General features: G+C 39.5%; 1 protein-coding gene across 1 annotated transcript in view; it reads left to right on the top strand.

The window, feature by feature from the left end:
- Window positions 1–23,695, top strand: part of LOC120551617 (protocadherin-15-like) — a 196,036-nt gene that overhangs the window by 14,405 nt on the left and 157,936 nt on the right. Inside the window, exon 2 of the mRNA XM_039789112.1 lies at window positions 19,485–19,635. Within this exon, the coding sequence (XP_039645046.1) occupies window positions 19,503–19,635 (133 nt within the window). The 5' untranslated portion in view covers window positions 19,485–19,502. The remainder of the gene's footprint in view (window positions 1–19,484; window positions 19,636–23,695) is intronic.

Here is a 23,695-nt window from a genome sequence, read left to right as displayed (position 1 = left end):
CCCTGCAGATCATTGGATCAGCAGATTTGCAGCCAAGCTCAGGTGACAACATTTAAGTGGTGTTGGCAGCTGTGAGCTGCGTTCAAGCCCTGCCGCCTGTTCCCGGGGCAGTATGTCAGGCCTGTGATGGTAAGAATTAGTTCACTAGGCTGACAGAAGCAGGTTTTTTAAGTCTGTCATTATGGAGAGAAGTCATTGAGAATGGAGAGTGCTGCTGGTAGTAGCTGGTAATAGTAGTGTTGGATTAATGGCCAGGTGCGTGCAAGGAATGTGTTATAAATGTGTCCATTGCTTAAATTTCTGCCTTTACCAAACTGGCTAAAAGGGACTTTGGTGTGAATGTTTTCAAATGACGGGAAACTGTATAATAGTTAAAGGGGTACTGCACATGTAAATGGAATAGTTACAAAGGTTACTAGACAGCCACAAAGTTACATCACTTGAGTTATTTTAGCTTGAGCTTGGAGACTACAGATTTTTAGCCATACTAGCAGCATGGGTGTAGGTATGTAATGACGTAATGTCGTTTGGTCGGTCTGTTGGTCGGTCTGCTTTTGGTCTTACCGAAGTATCTCAACAACTTTTGGATGGAGTGTCATGTCATTTTGTACGGACATTCATGTTCCCCACGCTGATGCTCTTTGTAGTAATGCTGATGCTCTGTGATTAGTGCTAATAAAGCAAATGTTAGCATGCTAACATGCTAAAATATGATTCTAAACAACATCATGTTAACATTGCCATTGTGAGCATAACAGCATGCTGGTGTTTGAGGTGTGTTTACCAAGCAGGGAGGTTCTAACAAATGATTATGTGGAGTTGAATTTTGGGAATTGTAGGATCCAATGTTTTTGGAGCTTAACCTAGATATTAACTTAACTTATCTTTTTTTTTTTAAACTAACCCTGACCCCTAACTCTCCTAACCCAACTTTATGGAAGTACAAGATTCACTACATAAAAGTAGGTAAGTTTGAAGAAAAAAAACCTACCTAAACGCAAGTGAAATTGGCCACCTAATAATGACATGTAACATGAGCTGGTGTAGAATTCTTTCTAGCCTCAAATCTTCTGCTTGCATTTTTTCCATCATCTTGGTCTGTCAGGGCTCACTAGACATTTGCTCGGCACAGATGTCATTCCATGTATGCCCTACAATAAATGACTGACAGTAGTTCACTTCCCTTAGACATCAATATGAACCATTCTTACACTTGATTTGACAAACCCACCACTTGCTGGATGGCTTTTGGTTTCCTCCCAATTTGCAAGCCAAAAACATATGGTGGCTGTTCTGGAAATATTAATTTTCTTCTAAACCCAAAACCAAAATCAGTTTTTGAATACATTTCAGGCAAAAAATATGACACAGGTGCAGAATCATAATTCATATTAAATGTATAACACATGCTATAAATAGCTGGTTTAGATGCCAAATTTAGTTCACTGATACACGTGTCTGTCTGACCAAATATCAATAACATTTCATGACCTTTGCTTTTTAAATTTTTTTTTAAAGCTTGTACTCATAGAGATAACTAATATTTATTTCCAAAAAGACTAAAAGTGAGCTATCATAAAAAAAGGTCCATCAAGCTATGAAAGAACATAATTTATTCATTTTGAAAAGAACAGTCATAGAAAGCAAAGACATCTGCAATGCATCTTCCCTGCCAAAGATAACATTGCCATCACTTAAAATTTAGATAATGCTTGGATTTCCTGACCCTGCTAACATACTACCCTAAAAGGTCCCTAAATAAAATAAATGCCATGCCTTTTTTTTATTATAAAGCAGGTCTATGTGCTTTATAACTACTTTGAAAGTATCAGAAACTCTTAATCCACAGAGAAAAGCACACAGCCCGTATTCAGAAACTGTGCCAAAACGAGCCGTCAGGACTTCCGTACGGTTGTGATGTAACAATTAAACTATATATAGGTAGAAAGTGCTGCTACAGTGCCATTACAGTCCTTCTCCGGCTGCAATGACGGTGCAGACGGAGAGCGCAGATGTGGAAGACCCAGAAATGCTGACCAATCAGAGCAAACTGGTCTTTTTCGGGTAGGGGTCTTAAAAAGACAAGCGCTAACACGGAACATTTCAGGTAGGGGGTGAATACAGGTATATTCAGACAGACAGTATGAGATAAATAATGTGTTTTTGGAACATTAAAGCATGTAGACATGTTCTAGTAGAAACCCAAATGAGCATAATATGGGACCTGTCAGATTTGTACCTGTGTTCGAGCCAACACATTCTAATGCTTGTTATAATGTTATCTCTCGTGGAAACATGAGCAAAAACTTTATTGGTGGAGAAAACATAACTCAGTAGTTTGAAATGTAAGGGTCCCCGAAGTAACAACACCTGCAAATAGGCTGTAGAAATCACTTCTCTACATTTCTTTACACTCAAACACACAACAGCTAGTGCATGTCCATGTGTGTGTCCTGCTTGAGCACAACAGTGACAGCTGACAGCTACAAGCTTACTCATTGTTAGCTGGAGTTTTTCCAGAAAAGAGTATCAGACAAATTGAAAATTGGAGCTGCCACGACATTAGAGGTGAAATCATCCGCATGAAATGAGATGTGAGATTTATTGCCATCCATACAATTATGTGAGCGTGAAATAATCGAGGAATGGAGAGGTGAAGGCTGTCTGACTGCTCAACCATGGTCACCAGTGGCAGCACAATCTGTCATAGTTAACACCTACTTACACCATGTTAACCGCAGGGCAGGCCTCATTATTCACTCCTTCACATGTGAATGGCAACATGTGAATACACCCCTACACATTCTGTATGAGCGAGCATACACATCCATGCAGATAGTCTACAGTCCATTGTGTCCTGTATTGAAGATCTTCCTAATGTTGCGTCACCTGCTGGCAGAGGGATCTGCTCAGGAAGAGAACAGGAAATATGTCATCGGGGCTTAATGGAGGACAGGAAAAGATCCTCAAAGCTTAACTGCTCCTGGTCCATTACCTGCAAAGTGAGTGAAATTCAATGGCTGTTCATGCATGTGGGTTCATTTGTAAATTGACCTCATGTAAAGTGTTCCTTGTAAATGTATGACTTAATATTTGTTTGTTTGGAAATCTGGCTTTCTAAAAATGGATTCACGTTTGTGTGCTTAATCCCAAGATTATAAATTTACACACAGCTTCTACTTTTAATATCGTTCTTGCAAAATTTGCTTTCACTCTCCTCACACACAAACCCATGACCACTGTAGTTTTATAATGTTAGTGCACGGCATTTACATTAGGGTGAGGGTATGGTAAATGTATTTTTTTTAAAAGGAGGCAAAACGTGCCAAAACTTCAATCCATTGATTTTAAAATGAAAGAATTATTAGTGTGGGGCTTTCCTTTTTCTGGTGTCTTCCTGTGAGCCAGCACCTAACTAGTAGGGGTGGGAAAAATAATCGATTCTTAGATGCATCACGATTCTCTCAAGAACGATTCGATTATCGATTCTGATAAGTTAATAATCGATTTAAATGTGTTGATTTTTATTTAAAAGTTACTGTCTCCAGACAAGTACAAATCAGAAAACAGAGTGACTGAAAGAGAATGGGATAATGGACAACAACTTAGAGTTTAGGCAAGAGTGCAGAAAATAAAACACACAAAAATATACACATGATCTAATAAGACATACATAAAATAATTAGGCAAAACACATATAGGCTGTTCATCTACTTTATCACATTACATCTGACAACTTCATGTTCTAAGAAGCCTATTATCCACCTTTAAACATGACGGAGCCTCTGACATGGAAGATTACTGGGAGAGAAGGTGACTTTCACAAGCATGTTTAAGGCTTAAGCATGGAATGACTACAAAATAAAAACCTCAGTAGACAAAACAGTTAATTAAAACTTGTGTGATAAATATATGTCAAAATCTAAGCTTTGTCTAGCTGCTTTGTCTAGGAAGTGATTAGCAAACTCTGAGTAGCAAACTCTGATTTATATGTATATTTTTAAAAATCACGCATGGAAATGTACATAAAAAAAATGTTGCATCAATAATCGGTTTAGAATCGTATCGTTGGCCTCAGAATCGAATCGTGAGGTGCCAATCGATTCCCGCCCCTACTAACTAGTATATATATGTGCTTTTTCCTTCAGTATTAATTTTTTTTTAAGTAATTAAAATGCTGATTGCTCATATGAGAAATGGATGCTAACCTACACTGTTAGAAAAGTCCGTAGAAATACAATACAATAATATACTGTGTTAATATGAATGCATTTTCTGTAATGATTTTCCACAGGTGTTTTTCTGTATTTTGATTTTTGGATTAACAGAAATGTCCGCTAAAGGTACAGAGGATATAGTGTAAATCTACCCAATTTTCTGTTTTGTGTCCGTAAAATTCAGACTGAAAAGAGCCCTGTGTTAAAACAACGCAGCTGGAGTGCTGCACCCTCAACACCCTCACTTCCCACCAGGACGGGTAGATTAAGATAGTTTCCTGTGCCTTCTCAAGTATTTCTTGAGAAGACCCCATTTAGTTATTGCCATTATTTTAAATTTTTCACTCTTACATTCTCTAAAGAAGCCCTGATTTCCATAAGATTTTCATTTTGATACAAATGAAACCTCGAGTTCAATTATACTGCAAGTTCCCACACATATACCACCCAATCAAATAGGACTGGAGCTCCAGCTTTCCCTACATCGTATTTCTAACAGTACCAGAATCCAGCTGAAAGCGCTTCATATGATTTGCAGGCCTTAAATGAGACTAGACCTTCCAGGATTTGACAAAGCAGAATCGGTGGATGAGACGCCAATTCTTCTAAGTGGAACGAATACAGTGAAAATTCTGCTAACTTGTCCTCAACTGACCCGACTTTGCTTTCTCACTCTTGCTTCGAATTCTATTTAAATTATTTATTGCCATGAATATTAAACAAAGCAATATAGTTTTGAAAAAATGTGCAAATAAAACAAAAACTATACACCTCAATGCTTTTAAGTGCTTTATTGCATAAGGATAGCAGCTATATAATATTATCCCTCTCTTTTTATATTTTGTCATCAGTCTGCTTATCTCTTTTTATCTTTCTTTTCACAGTTTGCTTTAATTCCTCTTTTTCTTCTTCATCTCTTCACTTCCCCTGGCTCCCTGCTTGCTCTCTGGTTTTGCCAATTCTTGTGTGTTCATGCCCTTCCTTTTGCTTCTGGGATGGCACAATTGATCGTGACATCTATTTCCGCAGCCAAATTTAGTTTTATTGTACCTTCCGTGTGACTGATTACATTTGGAAAATCAAAGTCCTTTTAGACCGATGCGAGGAAATTCCAAAAATTGCTTTATTTATTTGCTGAAGCACTTGAGGTAACATAATGGCAACAAGTGTCAGTTTTGTTGACACAATCGTATTCTAGCTTTCATGCTACTTTCAAAAGCTGTTGAAAAATATAAAAATTTCAACTTGAGTGCAATTGAACGACCTGGCAATGTAAAAGAAAACAACCTGGAAACGTAATGATTAGATATAATAATAGGAAAACGTTTCTGTTAAAAAAATAATTTTGCATTTTAATATTCAGATTATATTTGGGTTGTTGTTTTTCTTATGCTTTTTTATTTTTGACTTTGAGTAACTGTTGGTGATGACCATCAGATGCCATGTCATTTGACTCCAAATACAGCTTTTCTGATAAGGTGAGAAGGATATCTGTAAAAGCTTGACAACTGCAAACCTTAGTTTTTACTAAGGTTTGCAGCGTGCGTGCGCTCATGCGACCTGGTAAGAAACATCCTTCTGCCAAGAATATGTATAACTTGGAATTTATTACATTTATTACAATGTAAAAATTGGCTTGATCTAGAGTGGATATAAGGTCAGTTGTGTTGAGCTGGTCTGGCTTTACATGTAATATTCTGTTACTCCTTTACAATCTGTAACATCTAACCCTCTCACTCAAGAATTGACAGTCTTGTGAAAACTCTTATAATTTATGCTCACTTCCGATCTCTCACTCAATGTCTCTCTCCCTCGGTTTTTCTCTGTTCAGTGTGCAATCAGTGAAATTGTGGTGTTGTGGATGCCGCCTCTTCACACTCACAGTTGCTGACTGTCTCTGTGAGATTGGCAGAACAAGACCAGAAAAGTGCCCCACCATTAGCTTATTGGACAGCCTGGTCAACACGACTGTGTGTGCATGAGTGTTTGTGCTCTATGATACTGCCACCTGGGGTAGATTTAGTCCATAATCAGTGTGTTGCAAACCTTTTCTAAGTGGTTTCATGGCCGTTCACACAGACAATTGAAGTGGACATAATTGAATTAGTCCAAATGCAGATGTGCAGTGGTATGTGTATTTGCAAATACGGTTTGCTTTAACCTACATCCATCGTCTAATTACTTTCGACAGTGTTATGAACGCTGTTTATCGCATTATGGTGCACCAAACTGTTTTAAGATGTTTAGCTTGACACTTGTCTACTTATACCTGACAAACTTCTGGTAACCACTGTCTTGTCCTGTGTTTCAAAGACCACTCATCTTGCACTATCATTCACACAAAAGAGAAGAATGAGAGCCTAAGAGAATTGGAAAATAAACAGGGGCCAGACTGGGGCACAGTTTTAAAGAAGGGGGGCACATTTGTAAAATGAGTATAAATGTGTTGTAATTATAATAAATGAATGCCATATAAACAACTTTAAATATTCTTTTATAAAAAAAACATCACTCTATAGCTACTATTTATAATTCAAAATAGTCCAGATGACAAGCCCTGGATGCAGACATTTAAAAGGCCATGCAGCAATCCTCAATAGGAGCAAGACCCCAAGACTGGAAGAGAAACAAAACAACTAGTGATACGGCTGTTGGGCCTTTTTTTTAGCCGTTTTACATCTCTTTGTGGTCATTTTGTCTCTCTTTGTGGTTGTTTTGCGTGTCTTTGTAGTCATGTTGTGTCTTTGCAGTTGTTATGTATTTATTTGTAATCATTTTGTCATACAGGGGCTCTGGTCCAGGGGAATGCCCGTTCAGTAATCCATCCATAAAACTAACAAGCCAACTATGAATACCTTCTCACTCTGGTAGGGTGGTCACCAACGCTGGCCAATCAGATTCCAGATTCTCCTCTGGCCCTGTCCTTGAACAGTGCTGTGAATTTGCAGGTTCGCCTTTGTGTTTGTGCTGTACAACAGCATGGCTCCATTACAGACCATCCTGTAACCAAAGAGTCACAGTTCACTCACTCTGTGTCCTGGCAAAACAAAACAAAATAAACAAAATAAACCATGCATAATAAGTAGATCTGCATAAGGCTGGCAGCCATCGCATGAAATAAAAAAAGAAGAAGAAGAAGAAGACATTTCTAGTCTTGTTTTGGCAGCAGAGGAGCTGTGAAAGGTGTGTTTCTGCAAAGCAGACAGACACTGACACAAACACAACACACACAGGCAAACAGATAGCCTGACAGAAAGAGAAATAGACAAATGTCGGCTATGACAGTACAAGGGACACATTTTTATTTGTTGTCTTTTCCTGCACATGCAGTCGTTTAGAGTTACTGTAACAAGGTCTTATCAGTCACATGCAATGACAGGAAGCTGATCACAAACACCAAGGAAGTGAAGAGCATGTCAACATCCCTCACTCTCTCTCATTGTTTCAGGTTAAATCTCCGTTTTGTTACTTAGCTTCTTTATGTCACTATTTTTAACACACTCAGACACATATTCTCTATCAGTATCTCCTCTGTTTTAAGGTCAAAGTTTTGTTCCTTTCCTTTGCAAAGTTTCCTTTTTCATGTATTAGTTATTTTCTCAAGTGCCCTTCTCTTTCTTTTCAATTTTTTTTTCTTCCTCAGACTGCCATTGTTTATCTTGTCCTACTCTCCACCCAATCCTCCGCCGTTGCTATGCCCACTATTCATTTTCTCCCCCAACCTGCCATCTCTACATCAATGAGAGGTTGTTGGTGTTCAGTGAAATCAGTGGCCTTTAAAGTGCATGTCACAATCTCTGTCTCATTGCTTTTCTTACTTTGTCTGTCTGCCTGCCTGCCTGCCTGCCTGCCTGTCTGTCTGTCTGTCTGTCTGTCTGTCTGTCTGTCTGTCTGTCTGTCTGGTATTGTCTGGGTTTCTTTTCCTCTTTTCTAATGTAATCTCTTGTTATCTCTTTTATTACCTTCCGCCCCATCTCTCCTGTTCTCTATTCTCTCTCCCTTCCTCTGTTTCCACTGCATCTCCATGTTTCTCTTATTCTCTCCTCCTCATTTCCTTTGTGTGAGTGTCTCTCTCTCGCTCTCTGTCGGGTGTATTTCCTATCCTCTCTGGAGAAATACAACTTTTTGAAGTTCCACCAGAGGAGAAGCGCCTTCAGCCCTAATACACTTCATCCTGGTTTACTGAGGCTTACAGCATGGCCTACTATTGTCTGCCACAGTGCTTTGAGAACTTTACCAGGGAATTAAACATAAGCTGGCCACATAGAGTCTCACAATTAGGGTCAAACAATTATTCTAAAGGGGGCCCAGTTAAAAAAAATGATAACAAACAGGGATTCATAAAGAAATGCTGCATTGATATTATGGATCTGTTTTTTCTCAAATTGTTATTCTGCCAAATTTTTTGATTTTCATTACATTTTGCTTTAGGTAACTGATGGTGTGGTGGTTACTTGACTGGGTAATGTGTTATATGTAGTTATTTTGGTTGTAATGTTGTTTTGATCCCTAATATTTTAATTGAATGCAACTGTCTGTTGCAGTTTAATATTTTATTGCATCATCTCACCCCTGCAATGGGACCACAGATTTTTAGATATATGTGGTGCAGTGCATACTGTAAATGTATTCACCACATTCCCTGTTAAATAAATAATACATTTAAAAAGAAGGAAAAAAAGTTAATACTCTGCACTTCTGGTTACCAATTAAGTGTGTGTAGTGTTTACAATATGGTGGACTATAACACTAGTGGAGCACTTTTTAACCTTTATTTTCCAGGAAAGCCTCACCGACATTAACGTTTTCTTTTACATGAGAGTCCAACAAAATATGGCTCAAACATACTGTACATGCGAAAGTAAGTTTTTTATAACCTCCAAAAAACAGTGTTAAAGGGAAATGTAATTAGCATAAACAAATAGTCTGCAAGATGGTGCAGAAATGCAGTGTTATTAATGCCCTCAGCTGAAGTTACAATGTCGCTGTTGCTGGCAGCAGATTCAACTAGATAGGGTCAAACTTGAAAATTACATTTCTGCCAATAAACATAAAGTTAACTACCCTCAAAGTAGAAGCCTGAATAACACAATATTTGGGACACCTTACCAATATCAGGACATTACCTGATATGTTGCAGAACTTGTCTGATTCTCTTCATCTCCATGTCCTCCTCTGTGGTTGGTGTAGAGATTTGATAAGGAAAACCAGTTATCTGGGGTCACAGTGTTTATGTAGGTAATGCAAGTATAATAAAAGAAAGTATATATAATTATTAACCTCAAATTTACTTACATCTATTATCGTTGGGGTCAATTTGACCCCAGCAATTTAAACCTCCATAAATTGATTGTAACTAAAATGATCACTCTCTGTGTATTTCTCAGTAAGGCTATGTTTATAAAATGGTTTAGTCCGGCGACTTTCGTGGGCAGCTCAAGTGAACATAATAACCTCTTCATGTTTTTTTTTTTATCCTCCGTGTCCCCGTGTGCTAGTTGGCTACTAGCAACTGCGTGGAGGAGGGGTGCGGGTGGTGCGCAATCACGGAAGGCTTGTATCATGTGGACGCGGCGACAGTTTTGTTGTCATTACTTAGAATTCCTCATGGGGGAGACAGAAACTACGCACTATAGCTTTAATGTAATTTGCATATATTTTTGTTCATAGCCGCGTAATAAGTAGCCTATTCTGGATGTATAAAGGGAGGGTTATGTTTTACATGGGTATTTAGGTACAAAGAGACATACGGTGTTTGTCAATCTCAAGAATGCAAAGTACGGACTTGTGTTCTTGGCAAGAACGTTCTTGCTGGTTGTTCTTGGAAGAATGAACTCGCAAGTTCACAAGCACAGAAAACGCTGTTAACAGTTTGAGACGATGCGTTCTTCCTGTTATTGCTCAACACTCCCAGCACAGAGGCTACCTGCAAGGCTCCAAAATACCAGCTAGAAATAAAAACCACAACAATATAACCACTTTCTATTAAAACAATCTCCGGACAAGAAAACCTCAAAATGCTACAACTATTGCAATAATATTGAAAAATAAACTAATTGAGCTTTAATTTTATTGTTTATGGTTTAGCTCAAACACCCCTTACTTATTCAAAAGAGTGGAAAGCGATCCCTACTATTATTAGTGTATAAGTTTAAGTCAGTTTAAATAAAAACAAAAAATAGGCATATGCACTGGTGTGTCCTATGTGTTCCTATTAGTGTTATGTGGAATTATCATTTCTATATTATTGTAGTGCACTGTATATGCCCAGGGAGATGGAAATTAGAAATTCAAATTATAAAGGTCGGTGTCTCCCCTTTAGTCTACATAACATGTCATAGCATGTTACCACTTTATATACAACTATTCATTTATCATACAGACTAAAACTCAACTTCTAATAAATCAGAAAAGAAATACACCAAAAATATGAACTAAATACTAAATATAATGTAGGCTATAGCCTATGGCATAATTTAAACAAGTCTCCCGAAAAGAAACGGGTATATCTCATAGACTAACAATATACAGTCTATCTATGGTATATCTCTCCTCTGCCTGCTGCGCTCTTTGTGTGTGTGTGTGTGTGTGTGTGTGTGTGTGTGTGTGTGTGTGTGTGTGTGTGTGTGTGTGTGTGTGTGTGTGTGTGTGTGTGTGTGTGTGTGTGTGCTTTTGGAGTTGTGTGTGTGTGTGTGTGTGCTTTTGGAGTTTAACTCTGTTAATCTTATGATGGACATGTGTTATGATATTTAAACAAATGATCCGTCAACGGCGAAATAAAAGCCTCTTATTTACGGGACCGGTCTAAAAGACTTCCGGCTTACAGCGGGTCTCCGAGTGTGACTGTCCGAGCGCCGAGCTAGCGGCCCCAGCAGGCGCAAGCTGGCGGCCGCATCACTCTATGGAGCTCCGAAAACTCCGAAAACTTTGGAGCAAATTGTCAATATGGCAATGATTTTCGCAAGACTGCCTATATTCAAAATCTAAACCGTTAATTTCTCGCCTAAAGTGTTCTCAGAAGTGAATTTAGTGATGAATAAGATGGCGAAAATTGTTAAAATTGTCCCGTTTTTGGGCTGTCTATGTAAGCTACTGGAAATCCAACCATCATTGAATGCCGAAATGAATGTTGGGATATAGGTGCTGCGAAGTTCATACAAGTTACCAACCAATGCATCCTCGGTAAAATCGGCGTGCCAAGAACATTTCCGGGAATCTTAACTGTTCTTGGTGAAATGCGAACTTGTGTATTGGGACAGTACTTTGGCAACACGATATGACGTTTCACAGGGACACAAGAACACAAGTCAATAGAAGAACACAGATTGAGAAACGCCCAAAAAGTACCTGACATACAGCCTTCTGTGATCGCGCACGCGCCCCCACCCCTCCTCCACGCAGTTGCTAGTAGCCAAAGAGGACACGGAGGATTAAAAAAACATGACTCTTCAGAAGAGGAAATTATCTTCACTCGAGTTTCTGCGTGGGAAAGTCACCGGACGACACAATTGTCTGAACATAGCCATACTGAGAAATACAAAGAGAATTGTATGGAGCTGATAGTCTTAATTATTTTTTATCCACTCATTTGGTAATGGCTTTAACGTAACAGACGCCAAATATTATAAAAAAAGTTACGCACTGAAGCTTAGGGCAATTTCTTTCTTTGAAATTGGTCCAGTATTGAGCAAGAGCGCAGTGACAGGCCAGCGCAAACAGGGCTGCAGTGTAAACTAATGGGGCAATTGTGCACCCTCGATTTCTGTCCACTAAAAGTGATTTGTTTTTACCACTGACAGGTTCAGATTGTTATTCAGTGTCTGACAGCATTATTCACAAGGTGACTTCTTGTCCAAAGACCGCGATGTGGAGAGTGTAACGTGAGTCGTGAAAAAGGCGTTACAGTACACTCAGACATGAGTGATAACATAACCCGGGGTTTGCATTTTTTTTTTACTTACACCAAAACTCAACTGTAATTTTGAAATATGAAAAGATAATTCTTGCCCTTGCAACATTGCTTCTTACATAATATAGTTTCATAAAGTTTGACACAATGTAACTCTGTCTTTGTGCTTCTAATGCAATTTAAACACAAGCCAGCACAAATGCCCCTGATGCAAGCCGGCGATGGAAAGTTGAGTTTGAGACTCTGACTCGAGTTGCACTTAAGTCGCACACACAGTGACTAGATCCTTTGCATTCCACTTCTGGGATTGCTCCGGTGCTGCAGGAAATTCCGCCGGATGCATGTATTTTAAGTTTCCTTCCGCTTTCTTTGTGTTGGAATTTTAAATTCAGTGGATTTATGAGGACTATATTGTTAACTGCTCCTCAGATCTCTGCAGTAAATTGAGACAGCTAGCTAGACTATCTGTCCAATCTGAGTTCTCTTTCGCACAGCTATATTGCAGCGGCTCTGTGCGGAGTTTAGCATGATTCTGATTGGTTTAAAGAAAAGCCATTGAACCAGAGCACGTTTTCCTCCCATCCCCGAATGCTATGTGAAGTAGCCAGACCTTTCTTCAGTGTGCTTTGGAGGAGGGTCTGGCAAAGCGAGACTACTTCAGACTTGTCCTCAAAAGACTTAAGACTTGACTCAGACTCGAGATGCGGGATTCATAAACAATCTTTAATTTTTGGAGACGTCTGAGGAGCTGAATGTTATTCCCCTCCTTGCGTAACCTATAACCCACCTACGTAACACGTAATGACAATGACAACATGAGAAAGGACAACAAACATGTTGACCACATTAGCAGCTGCTGTCCCATTCATCAGAAGCTTTGGCTTTAAAAACTTCAGACAACAAGGCCCAAACAAATGAATCGCTGAATGCTAAATATATGATATCACCATAAAGGATTGTGGCTCAACCATGTCTGATTTGATCAGGCACCTGAAAATGTATTGTATTTAGATGTTTACCTGTTTAGCTCAGCATTGTCCATCTTATTTTAGCTTGCTTCTCGCTTTAGCTACGACCTTCGGGAAGTAAACTCCGACTGTCATTCGCTAGATGTTATGAAAGATGATTTTGTGCGTTTGTTTGTTTGCCAAACTTTTTCGGGGCTTCAACGTTACGTAATCATTTATGTTATGCTGGCTGCCACCACATTAATTATTAATGTTGGCTGGAAACCAGTTACAGGTTTATTGCTGATCGTAACATGCTACAGTTTCCTTTAGTTAACGTTACACTGGGTTTGAGAGTTTGGGGAATGTGTTGACTTACAGTAGTTCATAGGTCATTAGTTGTAGACGCAGTGCACATTACATGGTTGTGCTCTGTAAGTGAAAAATTGTTTAGTTATTAATTTTAGCAATATTGTTCTGATACCCTGAGTACCTCAATATTTGGTCTGTACTGTATGTTCATGTTCCAAGGCAAAATACAGTTATTAACTTGAAAGTAAAGCATTCCTGATGTTTCTTTGTCATATTGCAATAGCCTGTTTACATTGATTACAAACCAAAGAATTAATCAAAGCTGATACTTTATGATAATAGATAAATGAGTCAGAATATCATATTGCATGCTGTAAATTCCTTATATGTAGCTATGCAGTGTTCTGAGCAGCCTGGATGAAACGCAGGAGGTGATACAACACTCATTATAATCACGAGAGATTGAGCCTTGACTTGGACTCGAGCTCAGAGACATGTGAGCATCTCTGATAAAAGCTCCATCAGTTTCTCGCCAATAACACAATCTGACTACCAGGCGTTCCATGCAGAGATTAGTCGCCTGGAGACTCTGCCTTATTAAAAAAAACTACTAGAATTATTTATAAACCTCATCAACAGGGCTAGCGATAGGGAGTCAGAGAGGTTTGAAATTCATAAGCATTGAGTATCCCTGGTGATTCATAAAAATCAGTGCCACCGAAAAAAAAATCCCTTCTGCTTAGCTGTCTCTACAATGTCAGACCTGAGTTTGCTCTACAGGGCTTTCTCTGACACTGCTACATCTTGATAGCAGTCCACCTGCACAAGATTGAAGCACCAGAGTTTAATATGTTAAACTCAATTAAGGTCGGTTAAGAGCAGCACCGTAGCATTGTGAGTCTAAACTGTGTTCCCTAAATGAAGCTGCCCCAAGCCCCCGTGACTGCTGGATTCCACCTCTGGGGTTTGGTAGAATATCACAATTACATTTTCATTGTCAGCCAGCTCCATCTCTTTTCAGAGGGCAGGGCGATAGTAATCTGACTCACTGTCACAGTAATCTCTGTCACGGGAACTTCATAAATCAGCTCTAATTAAACAGGCGGCAGATTTTGCATGACGGGGAGCAGTTAATGTTGTGTTTACTAAATAAGAGCAGCTGAATTTAGTCTCAGATAAGGTCCCATTCAGAATATTCTCTCTCTGTAGATTAAAATATTGTCAGTATTACCATGACGACTGAAAACTGTTTACATGCCATAGCACTGGATCGTGACTAATTTTGGTGTAACAGATTAATCATACTATGAACGGAAGATACTTTTGCTTCGCCTTATAAGATTTCCGTTCTTGCACAGCACCTATGCAGCTTCTAGTGATAGTGGTGGCAGATTTATCAAGTGTAATTTACAGTGATTTTTGTAACATAGGATCTTCAGTTTCACACGGAAGTAACCAAAAAAAAGTTACTCATTCCTAGCTCAGTTACAAATGTTGCTAGCGGATTTAATCAGCTCTTGATAGCTAGCACAAGCTAATGATAAAATTCCTTGCCTGATAGCAGCAGTTCATGTGGACCAAACTGTAGTTTGTTTTTCATTGCTAGAACACAGTTTTCAAAACTATACACATTTAACCACAACCTCCACAACACAGTGGATTTACAGCACTCTGTTCAAATGCTAATGCACTGCTGTCAAAACTGTTAACCACGCATTCAAAACAGTACAGATTTCAGCCTGGTGCATTTCAAATAGAGGATAGATACCCAAACCGAGCCGGGGCGGGTTCGGACAGATATTTAGAAATGATGTTCGGGTTCGGGTCGGGCTCTGTCACATCAGCGCGATAAGGCAATGAACATTTTAAATTTAAAAAAGCTTATTATATGTAGGTGCGCGCCTGTGTTAACGTGCGTTGTTGCCCCGTGTGCGCTGATGTGCTCATCTGTTGACATTTCCGAATGCCTTCCTACAAACGTATGTCATTAGTATGAGAAAAAAAGAGGGTTTTTGTTCTTGTTCAGTTGTATTTGTCTGTTCAGTATGTTAAATTGTTTTTAAAAACAATTAAAAATTGAAATAAAAAAAAGTAATGGAGGTGTAAGCAATGGGAACACCACATTCATTTGTTTATAGATAATGCAGAGAGAAGACATCCAATTCGTTGATAAAAAACTTCTGGACCATTACTTTAGTTTGTAACATTTCCAGTAATTGCATAAATTATTACAGACAGAAAAATATAGAAAAAAAAGTATATATATATATATATAATTTTTTTTATTGAAATTCATGCAGTTCAATGTCTTATTGTACTCTGAAATGAAAGAATAGAACAAAAGAACGATTTAAGATAAAAAATAAATCATGGAATCAATTTATAAACCAAAATGTATTCCAAATTTTGGAACATCAAAGTATCCCCCACACTCGTGGCCTTCTTTCTACAATGGAAATCAAATATTCTTCAGAAAGGTCTTCCCAACTCAGTTGCAGAAGTTCCCATAAATGTGTGGCACTTGTAGGTTGCTTTGCTTTCGTTTTTCTGTCCCGTTCATCCCAAACCAGCTCAATGGGGTTTAAGTCTGGTGACTGTGCTGGCCACTCCATGTTTTTAAGCTTACCATCTTGTTCTTTTTTCCTGAGGTAGTTCTGGCATAGCTTGGACTTATGTTTTGGGTTATTATCTTGCTGTAGGATGAGCCCCTGACCAACTAGGTGTATACCAGAGGGTACTGCATGGCGCTGATAAATGCTGTGGTAGCCGTTTTGGTTCAGGGTGCCTTTCACTCTGTACAAATCACCGACCCTGGATCCACCAGAACAGCCCCAGACCATCACGCTTCCTCCTCCATGTTTGACAGTTGATGTCACACACTGAGGAACCATCCTTTCTCCTACTCGACAGCGTACAAAAATCCTGCGTGATGAACCAAAGCTTTCAAATTTTGATTCATCAGTCCATAGCACCTTCTTCCAGTCTTCAGTAGTCCATTGACGATGTTTCTTGGCCCAGGCAAGCCTCTTTTTCTTATTCTGACGTCTTAGCATTGGCTTTCTTGCTGCAACTCGACCTATCAAACCTGCAGCTCGAAGTCTTCTCTTTACAGTTGAAACTGAAACTTGCTTATTACGACAACTATTAAGCTGTGCTTGAAGCTGTTGTCCTGTGAGCCGCCTATCACGCAAGCTGTTGGCTCTCAGAAACTTGTCTTCTGATTCTGTTGTGGCTTTGGGTCTGCCAGACCTCTTCCTGTCAGAGTTTCCCCCAGTTTCTAAGTGCCTTTTGATGGTAAAGAATACTGTACTCACTGACACCTTGACTTTCTTCAACATTCTAACATTCTGAAGTGTTATGATGGTCTGTCTCTCTTCCATTGTTAATTGCCTTTTTCTGGCAACACACTACTTTCTGCAGTACAATACTGTTTAAAAAATGCTCACAAGAGTACGGTACCACAGTGTGTTCCAACAATACTTTTATACAAACAGAGGAGGTTGTAAGTAATCCAGACAAGTTGGAACACCTGTGGGAATTGGTAGCACCAACTTTCAAAGCTTAATCAACCTCCATTGCTGCAGAACAGCTTTACGTTGTTAACCCTTTTCTTGTTTCCTGAAAAAGGACTTTTTGTAAAATTCTGAAATGTACATTATTTTTATTTTTTTTTAACCTCAGGCAGTTCACCACTTACCTTTGTACCATTTCAAGCTATTCATTGGACTTGAACTGCTAAAATTTCAATAAAAAACTTGAACTATGAACTAATTGTTCATAGTGTTTTGAGACGTGTGTTTTGGAGTTGTGTTGCTTGGAAAGAGTTTTGCAGGTGATGTGAACTGTTTAGCTCAGGTGACTGTTGGTAATGCAGACCCTGTAAGACATTTTTGCCACTTTTCACCTAGTTCATCGATTTTTGTGGTAATTTTTTTTCCTTCAAATACTATAAAATACTATAAAATTCAAGAAAACACCCAAATTCAATGAAAGTAGTGAACTGATCATTTATTGTACTTGTGTAGACTGTGGTGCCGTTTGGCTAATCGTTTGTCCCCCCCACTGTGCCCCTTTTTTTTAAATTGAGGAACCATGTGTCATGTCAAGATGCCAGACAAATCAGTCATCTCAGTGGAGTTGACAGATTTAAAGGTCTGGAGGAGCAGCAGGAGCTAGAGTTAAGCTTAGATTGGGCCCGAAAAATCAAGACTGACCCTACCCGAGCTCGTGCATGTTGTGTCCGAGCCTGGCCCAACACATTAACTGTAATTATGAGCCCGATCCCGATTTAAACCCGACAATTTTTTAATACGTGGGCCATTATAACTGACGTTGTCAACTACAATTCCGAGTTGTTTGAACTACAGAAATCTGTTTAGAATTATCTTGATGAATAATGCATGTAAACTGCGTTGTTTGTTTATTCAGAATGGAATGGCTCGCAAATGGATCCGAATGAAGAAACGTAAAAAAAAAAACTTGACTCTAGCTCCCTCAGCCGAATAGCAACATAAAGCCCTGGAACCATATAGGAGACTTTCTTGTCTCGATAAGCTAATTTCCTTCGCCACGGTCTGCCTGTCGACGCACTGGCCGACAACGCGCCGGGTAGGCCTATAGGAGAGACCATATCTGCTGCTAAAGGACTTGTGAGAAATCTGAAACAATCTGGCCTGGTTGCGCAATTATCAAAGAAATTACAGATGGAGGAGACACAGCACAGTTTACCTCACACTCAAGTCAGTGCAGGACATCTACCCAGAGCTACAGGAGAAGCTGGAGAGGCTACTGTCGAAGCTTTTACCAGAGTAGGCCTGTTTAGTAAGCAGCATTTGATGGCTGCATTCCTTATAAAATGCAATTCATTGTGGAAGTAATCCAAGTATTCAGAATACGTTGACTCAGATTGAGTAATGTAACAGAATATTCTGTATTCTGTAACGGAATACATTTTGAAAGTACCCTTCCCAACATTGCGAGTATTGCTCTTATTAGGCAGTGAAGATTAGCTACGGTTGCTAAACTGTGATTGGACCATTGCTGTTTAGTAATGAAAGAGGAGAACTGCGCCCTACCACACACATAAACACCCACCTCGACGTGACTGAGTGTCTGTGTTGAAGAGCTGAAAGACGTCTGTTGTAGGTCATCTCACTTTAAATGTTTGTTCAAGTGAGTAAGTGGGTTTGAGCTGCATTACCACAAAGCAATCAAATTTATAGACACATACACACACACACACACACACACACACACACACACACACACACACACACACACACACACACACACACACACACACACACACACACACACATACAGAGACTCAGACAGTACCCACATGCTTTTTTGGCTAAAAACTTCAAAGAAACCTTCTATTTTCCCTTCAGCTGTACATGCTCACCCTATAAAATGTAATTACTCTGAACCTAAGCATGCACAAGCACACACATACACACACACACACACACACACACACACACACACACACACACACACACACACACACACACACACACACACACACACACACACACACACACACACACACGCATTTCTCTCTTTCTTCTGTATAGCATCCTTCAAAACGTCTAATGTATCATCAACTGTGTCAAATCTTCCGCTGCAAGATCTGAGATGTTGTTGCCACCACTGGCATTTTACATTTTTAAAAATATTTCCTTCTATATCATCATCCACAGGTTTCTATATTGCCCATTGTGGTGACAATCCCCATGAAACAATCATTTACTTTGATGCACAAGCACAATGATTGATCAAACATTCCAGATTGGTGACGTCAAGCGCAGCCACAAAATGAATATTAAACACCATCTGAGCTTTAGGGATAGGCGGAGAACATACAGTTCTGCTACATCCAATTCTGTAATACTGCTGCTGTTTCTTTCAGTGCCAGATGTCATCTTTTGAGCATGTTAATGTATCCACATCGCTGTTCACTGAAAGCCAGAGTGCAGGTGGTGTAGCTTGAAAAGGAAGTATCTGAAAATGACTGCTTTCAGTGTTGCATACTGTGCCGCTAGAAACAAGGTGATTGTGACTGACCTGTGTTTATCTGCTCTCCTAATCTCTCCGCAGCTGGATGCTTGGTGAGGCATGGTGGTGAAGATGGTTAGAATGCACTTAATGGGGCCACTGTCATGGGGCTGGGTCAAATGGCCGAGCATAATGGGAACAGGAGTCCTTTATCTGCTGCTGCTATCAACCTGTCTCGGCCAAGACACTGAAGGTAAAGGCAGTCTCTCTCCTCCCTCTCTTTATCCATCACTTTTTCAGTCACTCTATAGTCTTCATGTTTTCTCTCTGTTGAGAGTGGATTCAAGTCAGATCAGCAGGGATTTTCAGGCTTACTGTATCTTGCGTAGTGAGCATATCTCAGTGAGCATGAGTGTGGAACAATATTTTCCTGATTCATTATCAATCCTTTGATGATTATAGGTGAATAGGGGTTTTGTTTAGACACACACAACACAATTTGTCAAAGGGTGTTGAGTATTATATCCACCTTTACCTCTTATTATATCATTTATTATAGCCTTTTTTGTTCTTATTCCATTTCACCCATATACCATTGTTATGTTCTGCCTGGGCCACACTTACATAAGTAAATAATAACACCTAATGTCTCAACAACTATTGGATGGATTGCACTGAATTCTGAGACAGACACTTCCACTTCCTCCCGCTTTAAAAAATTGAAGCCCAAATATTCCATATACGGGTGCTGTCATCTTGTAATTTTGGAGCCAGAGTCTGCGCAGTAGTGATCGGGAGATGGTATAGAAGTCCCCTCAACACCTGCCCGACTAATCGTGAGTCATGCCGTTTTACTAAATTTTTATAGTATTATATAACTAATTAATAAACCAACTTAATCAGAAGAATGAACACTTGAACAAACAGTGCCGTAAGAACAATTTATTTGATGTGTAGTAGGCGGGACTTATGATGCAGCCAGCCACCAGGGGGCGATCAAGATGTTTTGGCTTCACTTTTGAAGAAAGTTGAATCATTCATAATAAATATGCCAGGGAAATTTTATATTGAAAAAGCACTCACGTTCATATTACCCTGAAATGAGAGCAAACTGAAGCAAGGTAAGACAGAAATGAAGTAATCACCGATGGGAGAGCTCAGCATAATGCTCTCTTGACTTTCTGCTCGATTTGTTAGAATATTAATATTCCATTTAACTTTTAGTCCTTGCGATTTATCTGGTTGGCATTTAGCTGACAGGGTTCTGCAGCCAAAGGTGAACGTATGTGAGTGTATACGCTTCTCTGCAGAGAAGGGGAGCCTGTGGGCCTCAAATGTGTACATGTACATGTAGGTTTTCCTGTCCCTTAAATTCAGATTTCCCTTGACCCATCTGTCCACCTGCATTCAATTACACCTATAAAACTGTGTTTCCTAAACAGGGTCTCTAAAACAGGATTGCAGGTCTTATTCTGGTAGATCGGTACATAACAAGAATAGTATGTTTTAATGAGCCTGGATTTTCCAGGTTGACAGACAATATATTACTCATTTTGGGTCCCCTCATGACACAAGTGTGTTTTTAATGAGCTCGAGTCCCAGGATGAGCAGTTGATTTGAAATGTTTGGACCCCCGCGTGACAAGAGTTCTGGTATGTTGTAATTAGCCTGTGTCCTAGGTACAGTAAGAGACTATATTTACTCACATTTGGTTTCCCAAGTGACAAGAGACCCAGTATATTTTTAATGCGGGTGAGAAACCACACATTGTGTCAAATCTGGCTTTTGGGCTGAAAGTTTAACAGACTCCAAACCCTTTAACTCCTGTTTGTTTTCCCTGAAAAACTTGTCTTAAAGGGGTGATAGAATGATTATATAGGGTATTTTACTCTGTTCCTTAAGGTTTCCTAATAGGGTATGTAACATTGGTTGGGCTGAAAATTGCCCAATGCTATTTAGGCCCTTAACTACCCTGTGAATATGGCTCTATTTGGAACAAGAGCTTTTCTTCCAAATATGGTATGCTCATTAATATTCCGAATGAGCTACGTGCTGATTGGTTTGAGCAAACTACATAGAAAACACATGGGAGACTCTCATATTTCAGACACTGCAAAGTTATACATTGTTTATCGGGCTATTCCATTACAAAATTCACTTCTGAAACTTTTTTATGCGAGAAATCAACTATGTAAAGCTCAAATATGGGCCACTTTACGAAAATGGATGGCTAATTGCAACTTTTGTCCGGCTGTGTGTCGGAGTTCAGCGCCGGTGCTGCCTGTGTTGCTGCCTCGTCGCCCGGCCTGCCTTCCTTCACAGACCCCGGCCTGCCATAAGGTACTTGGAGCCAAGGGGGTAAGCTTCGCTTCTGAACGCGAACCTCCGATGGCGCCATTTTGTTGCTACAAAGGTATCACCTCTTGTTAGCATTCCACTGACCGCCATTTTTTTTTTACGTCACTTGACTGCGAATAACTTTACATCTGAAGCGTTTAAAGACTCTATTTGTCCATTGTTTAATTCTAAAGAAACACGACAATGTATAAAAGGCTCCATTACCTTGTACCTCACGTTATGGCTCCGTAGCAGACGTTTTTGTAAAAATACGCTAACGATTGTGTCATAACTAAGTGACTTACTGTCGCACAGTAGAGGAATTACCGTATAGTACAGGAAAAGCTCGCAGGCAGTTTCGACTTACATTAGCTGTTTAGGTTTAATTACGAATGTTAACTAGCATGTTAGTTAGCAATAATTAGCCTGTGCTTATGTTATCTCCTTACATATACCTACGCTCTCCGTCTCTGTAAGATTGGAAATGATTGAGATTTCTCTTGGCACAGCTACAAGAAGACTTACAACTTTCAGACACGTTGCTCACGTCACATTTACGTTGTCTCTGTCAGTTGGAGGCTGCGCAGTAAAGGAAGAGATCACCGGAAAAGTGCTTCTAATAGCCTTCACTGGTCTCCGTCCAGAGCAACGGGGGCTATTGGTCCATTAATATATATGTCAATGCTTGGAGCTGGCAGCCCACTGCACTCTATACCTGCGCAAAGTCACCGTCTCTTGGGCTAATGACAACCAAATGCCCCTGCCCTGACAGAGCTCCAGGGCTTGCAACTCCCCTCTTCCTGCTAGCTAAATGCCCGGTGTATGTGAGTGAGAGCGCGGTCAGCGAGCTTGTTACGCCAGCAATCTCTTACCACAGGTTTCAGTTAATCTTTTAATGTGTAATTATAATGTGTTGAGTTATTTAAACAAACGATTGGGGAAATAAATGCCGCTTGTCCGCGAGTCCCATTGATAGAGCCTGCGGCTGGATGTAGATTTGTAGCTACAAATCACGGATAGTTAGCTTCATTTTCGGCGTCATTCCAAGTATATTTGCAGTTTGAATTTCATCACGCCACATATACAACATCTAGCTACATGTCTTATAAAGTTAACAACGGTGTCCGATTTTAAATTAATGCATATTTGTAAAGAGTAGGGCTTCCGTTAGCTGCAACTGTCCCTTCAATCCTAGCTACCTGTGTGGCTACAAATCACGGATAGTTAGCTTTATTTTTGGTCGTAATTCAAGTATATTTACAGTTTGAATTTCGTCACGCTACATATACAACATATAGCTAAATGTCTTATAAAGTTAACAACGGTGTCCGATTTTAAATTAATGCATATTTGTGAAGAGTAGGGCTTCCGTTAGCTGCAACTGTCCCTTCAATCCTAGCTACCTGTGTGGCTACAAATCACGGATAGTTAGCTTTATTTTTGGTCGTAATTCGAGTATATTTACAGTTTGAATTTCGTCACGCCACGTATACAACATATAGCTAAATGTCTTATAAAGTTAACAACGGTGTCAGATTTCAAATTAATGAATATTTGTGAAGAGTAGGGCTTCCGTTAGCTGCAACTGTCCTTTCAATCCTAGCTACCTGTGTAGCTAGCTACAAATCACAGTTAGCTTCATTTTTGGTCGTAATTCGAGTATATTTACAGTTTGAATTTTGTCACGCCTCGTATACAACATCTAGTTAAATATCTCATAAAGCTAACAACGGTGTCCGATTTCAAGTTAATGAATATTTGTCAATTTCAGAGGAATTCTAAGAGGAGCCTAGCTAGCTCTCATTTATAGAGCTACATCCAGCAGCAGGCTCTATCAATGAGACTCGCGGACAAGCGGCGTTTATTTCCCCAATCGTTTGTTTAAATAACTCAACACATTATAATTACACACATTAAAAGATTAACTGAAACCTGTGATAAGAGATTGCTGGCGTAACAAGCTCGCTGACCGCGCT

Source organism: Perca fluviatilis, chromosome 21 (genome assembly GCF_010015445.1).
Source record: "Perca fluviatilis chromosome 21, GENO_Pfluv_1.0, whole genome shotgun sequence".
Taxonomy (NCBI): domain Eukaryota; kingdom Metazoa; phylum Chordata; class Actinopteri; order Perciformes; family Percidae; genus Perca; species Perca fluviatilis.
Note: the sequence above shows the minus strand (reverse complement) of the source record. Positions and strands in the feature narration are given on the sequence as shown.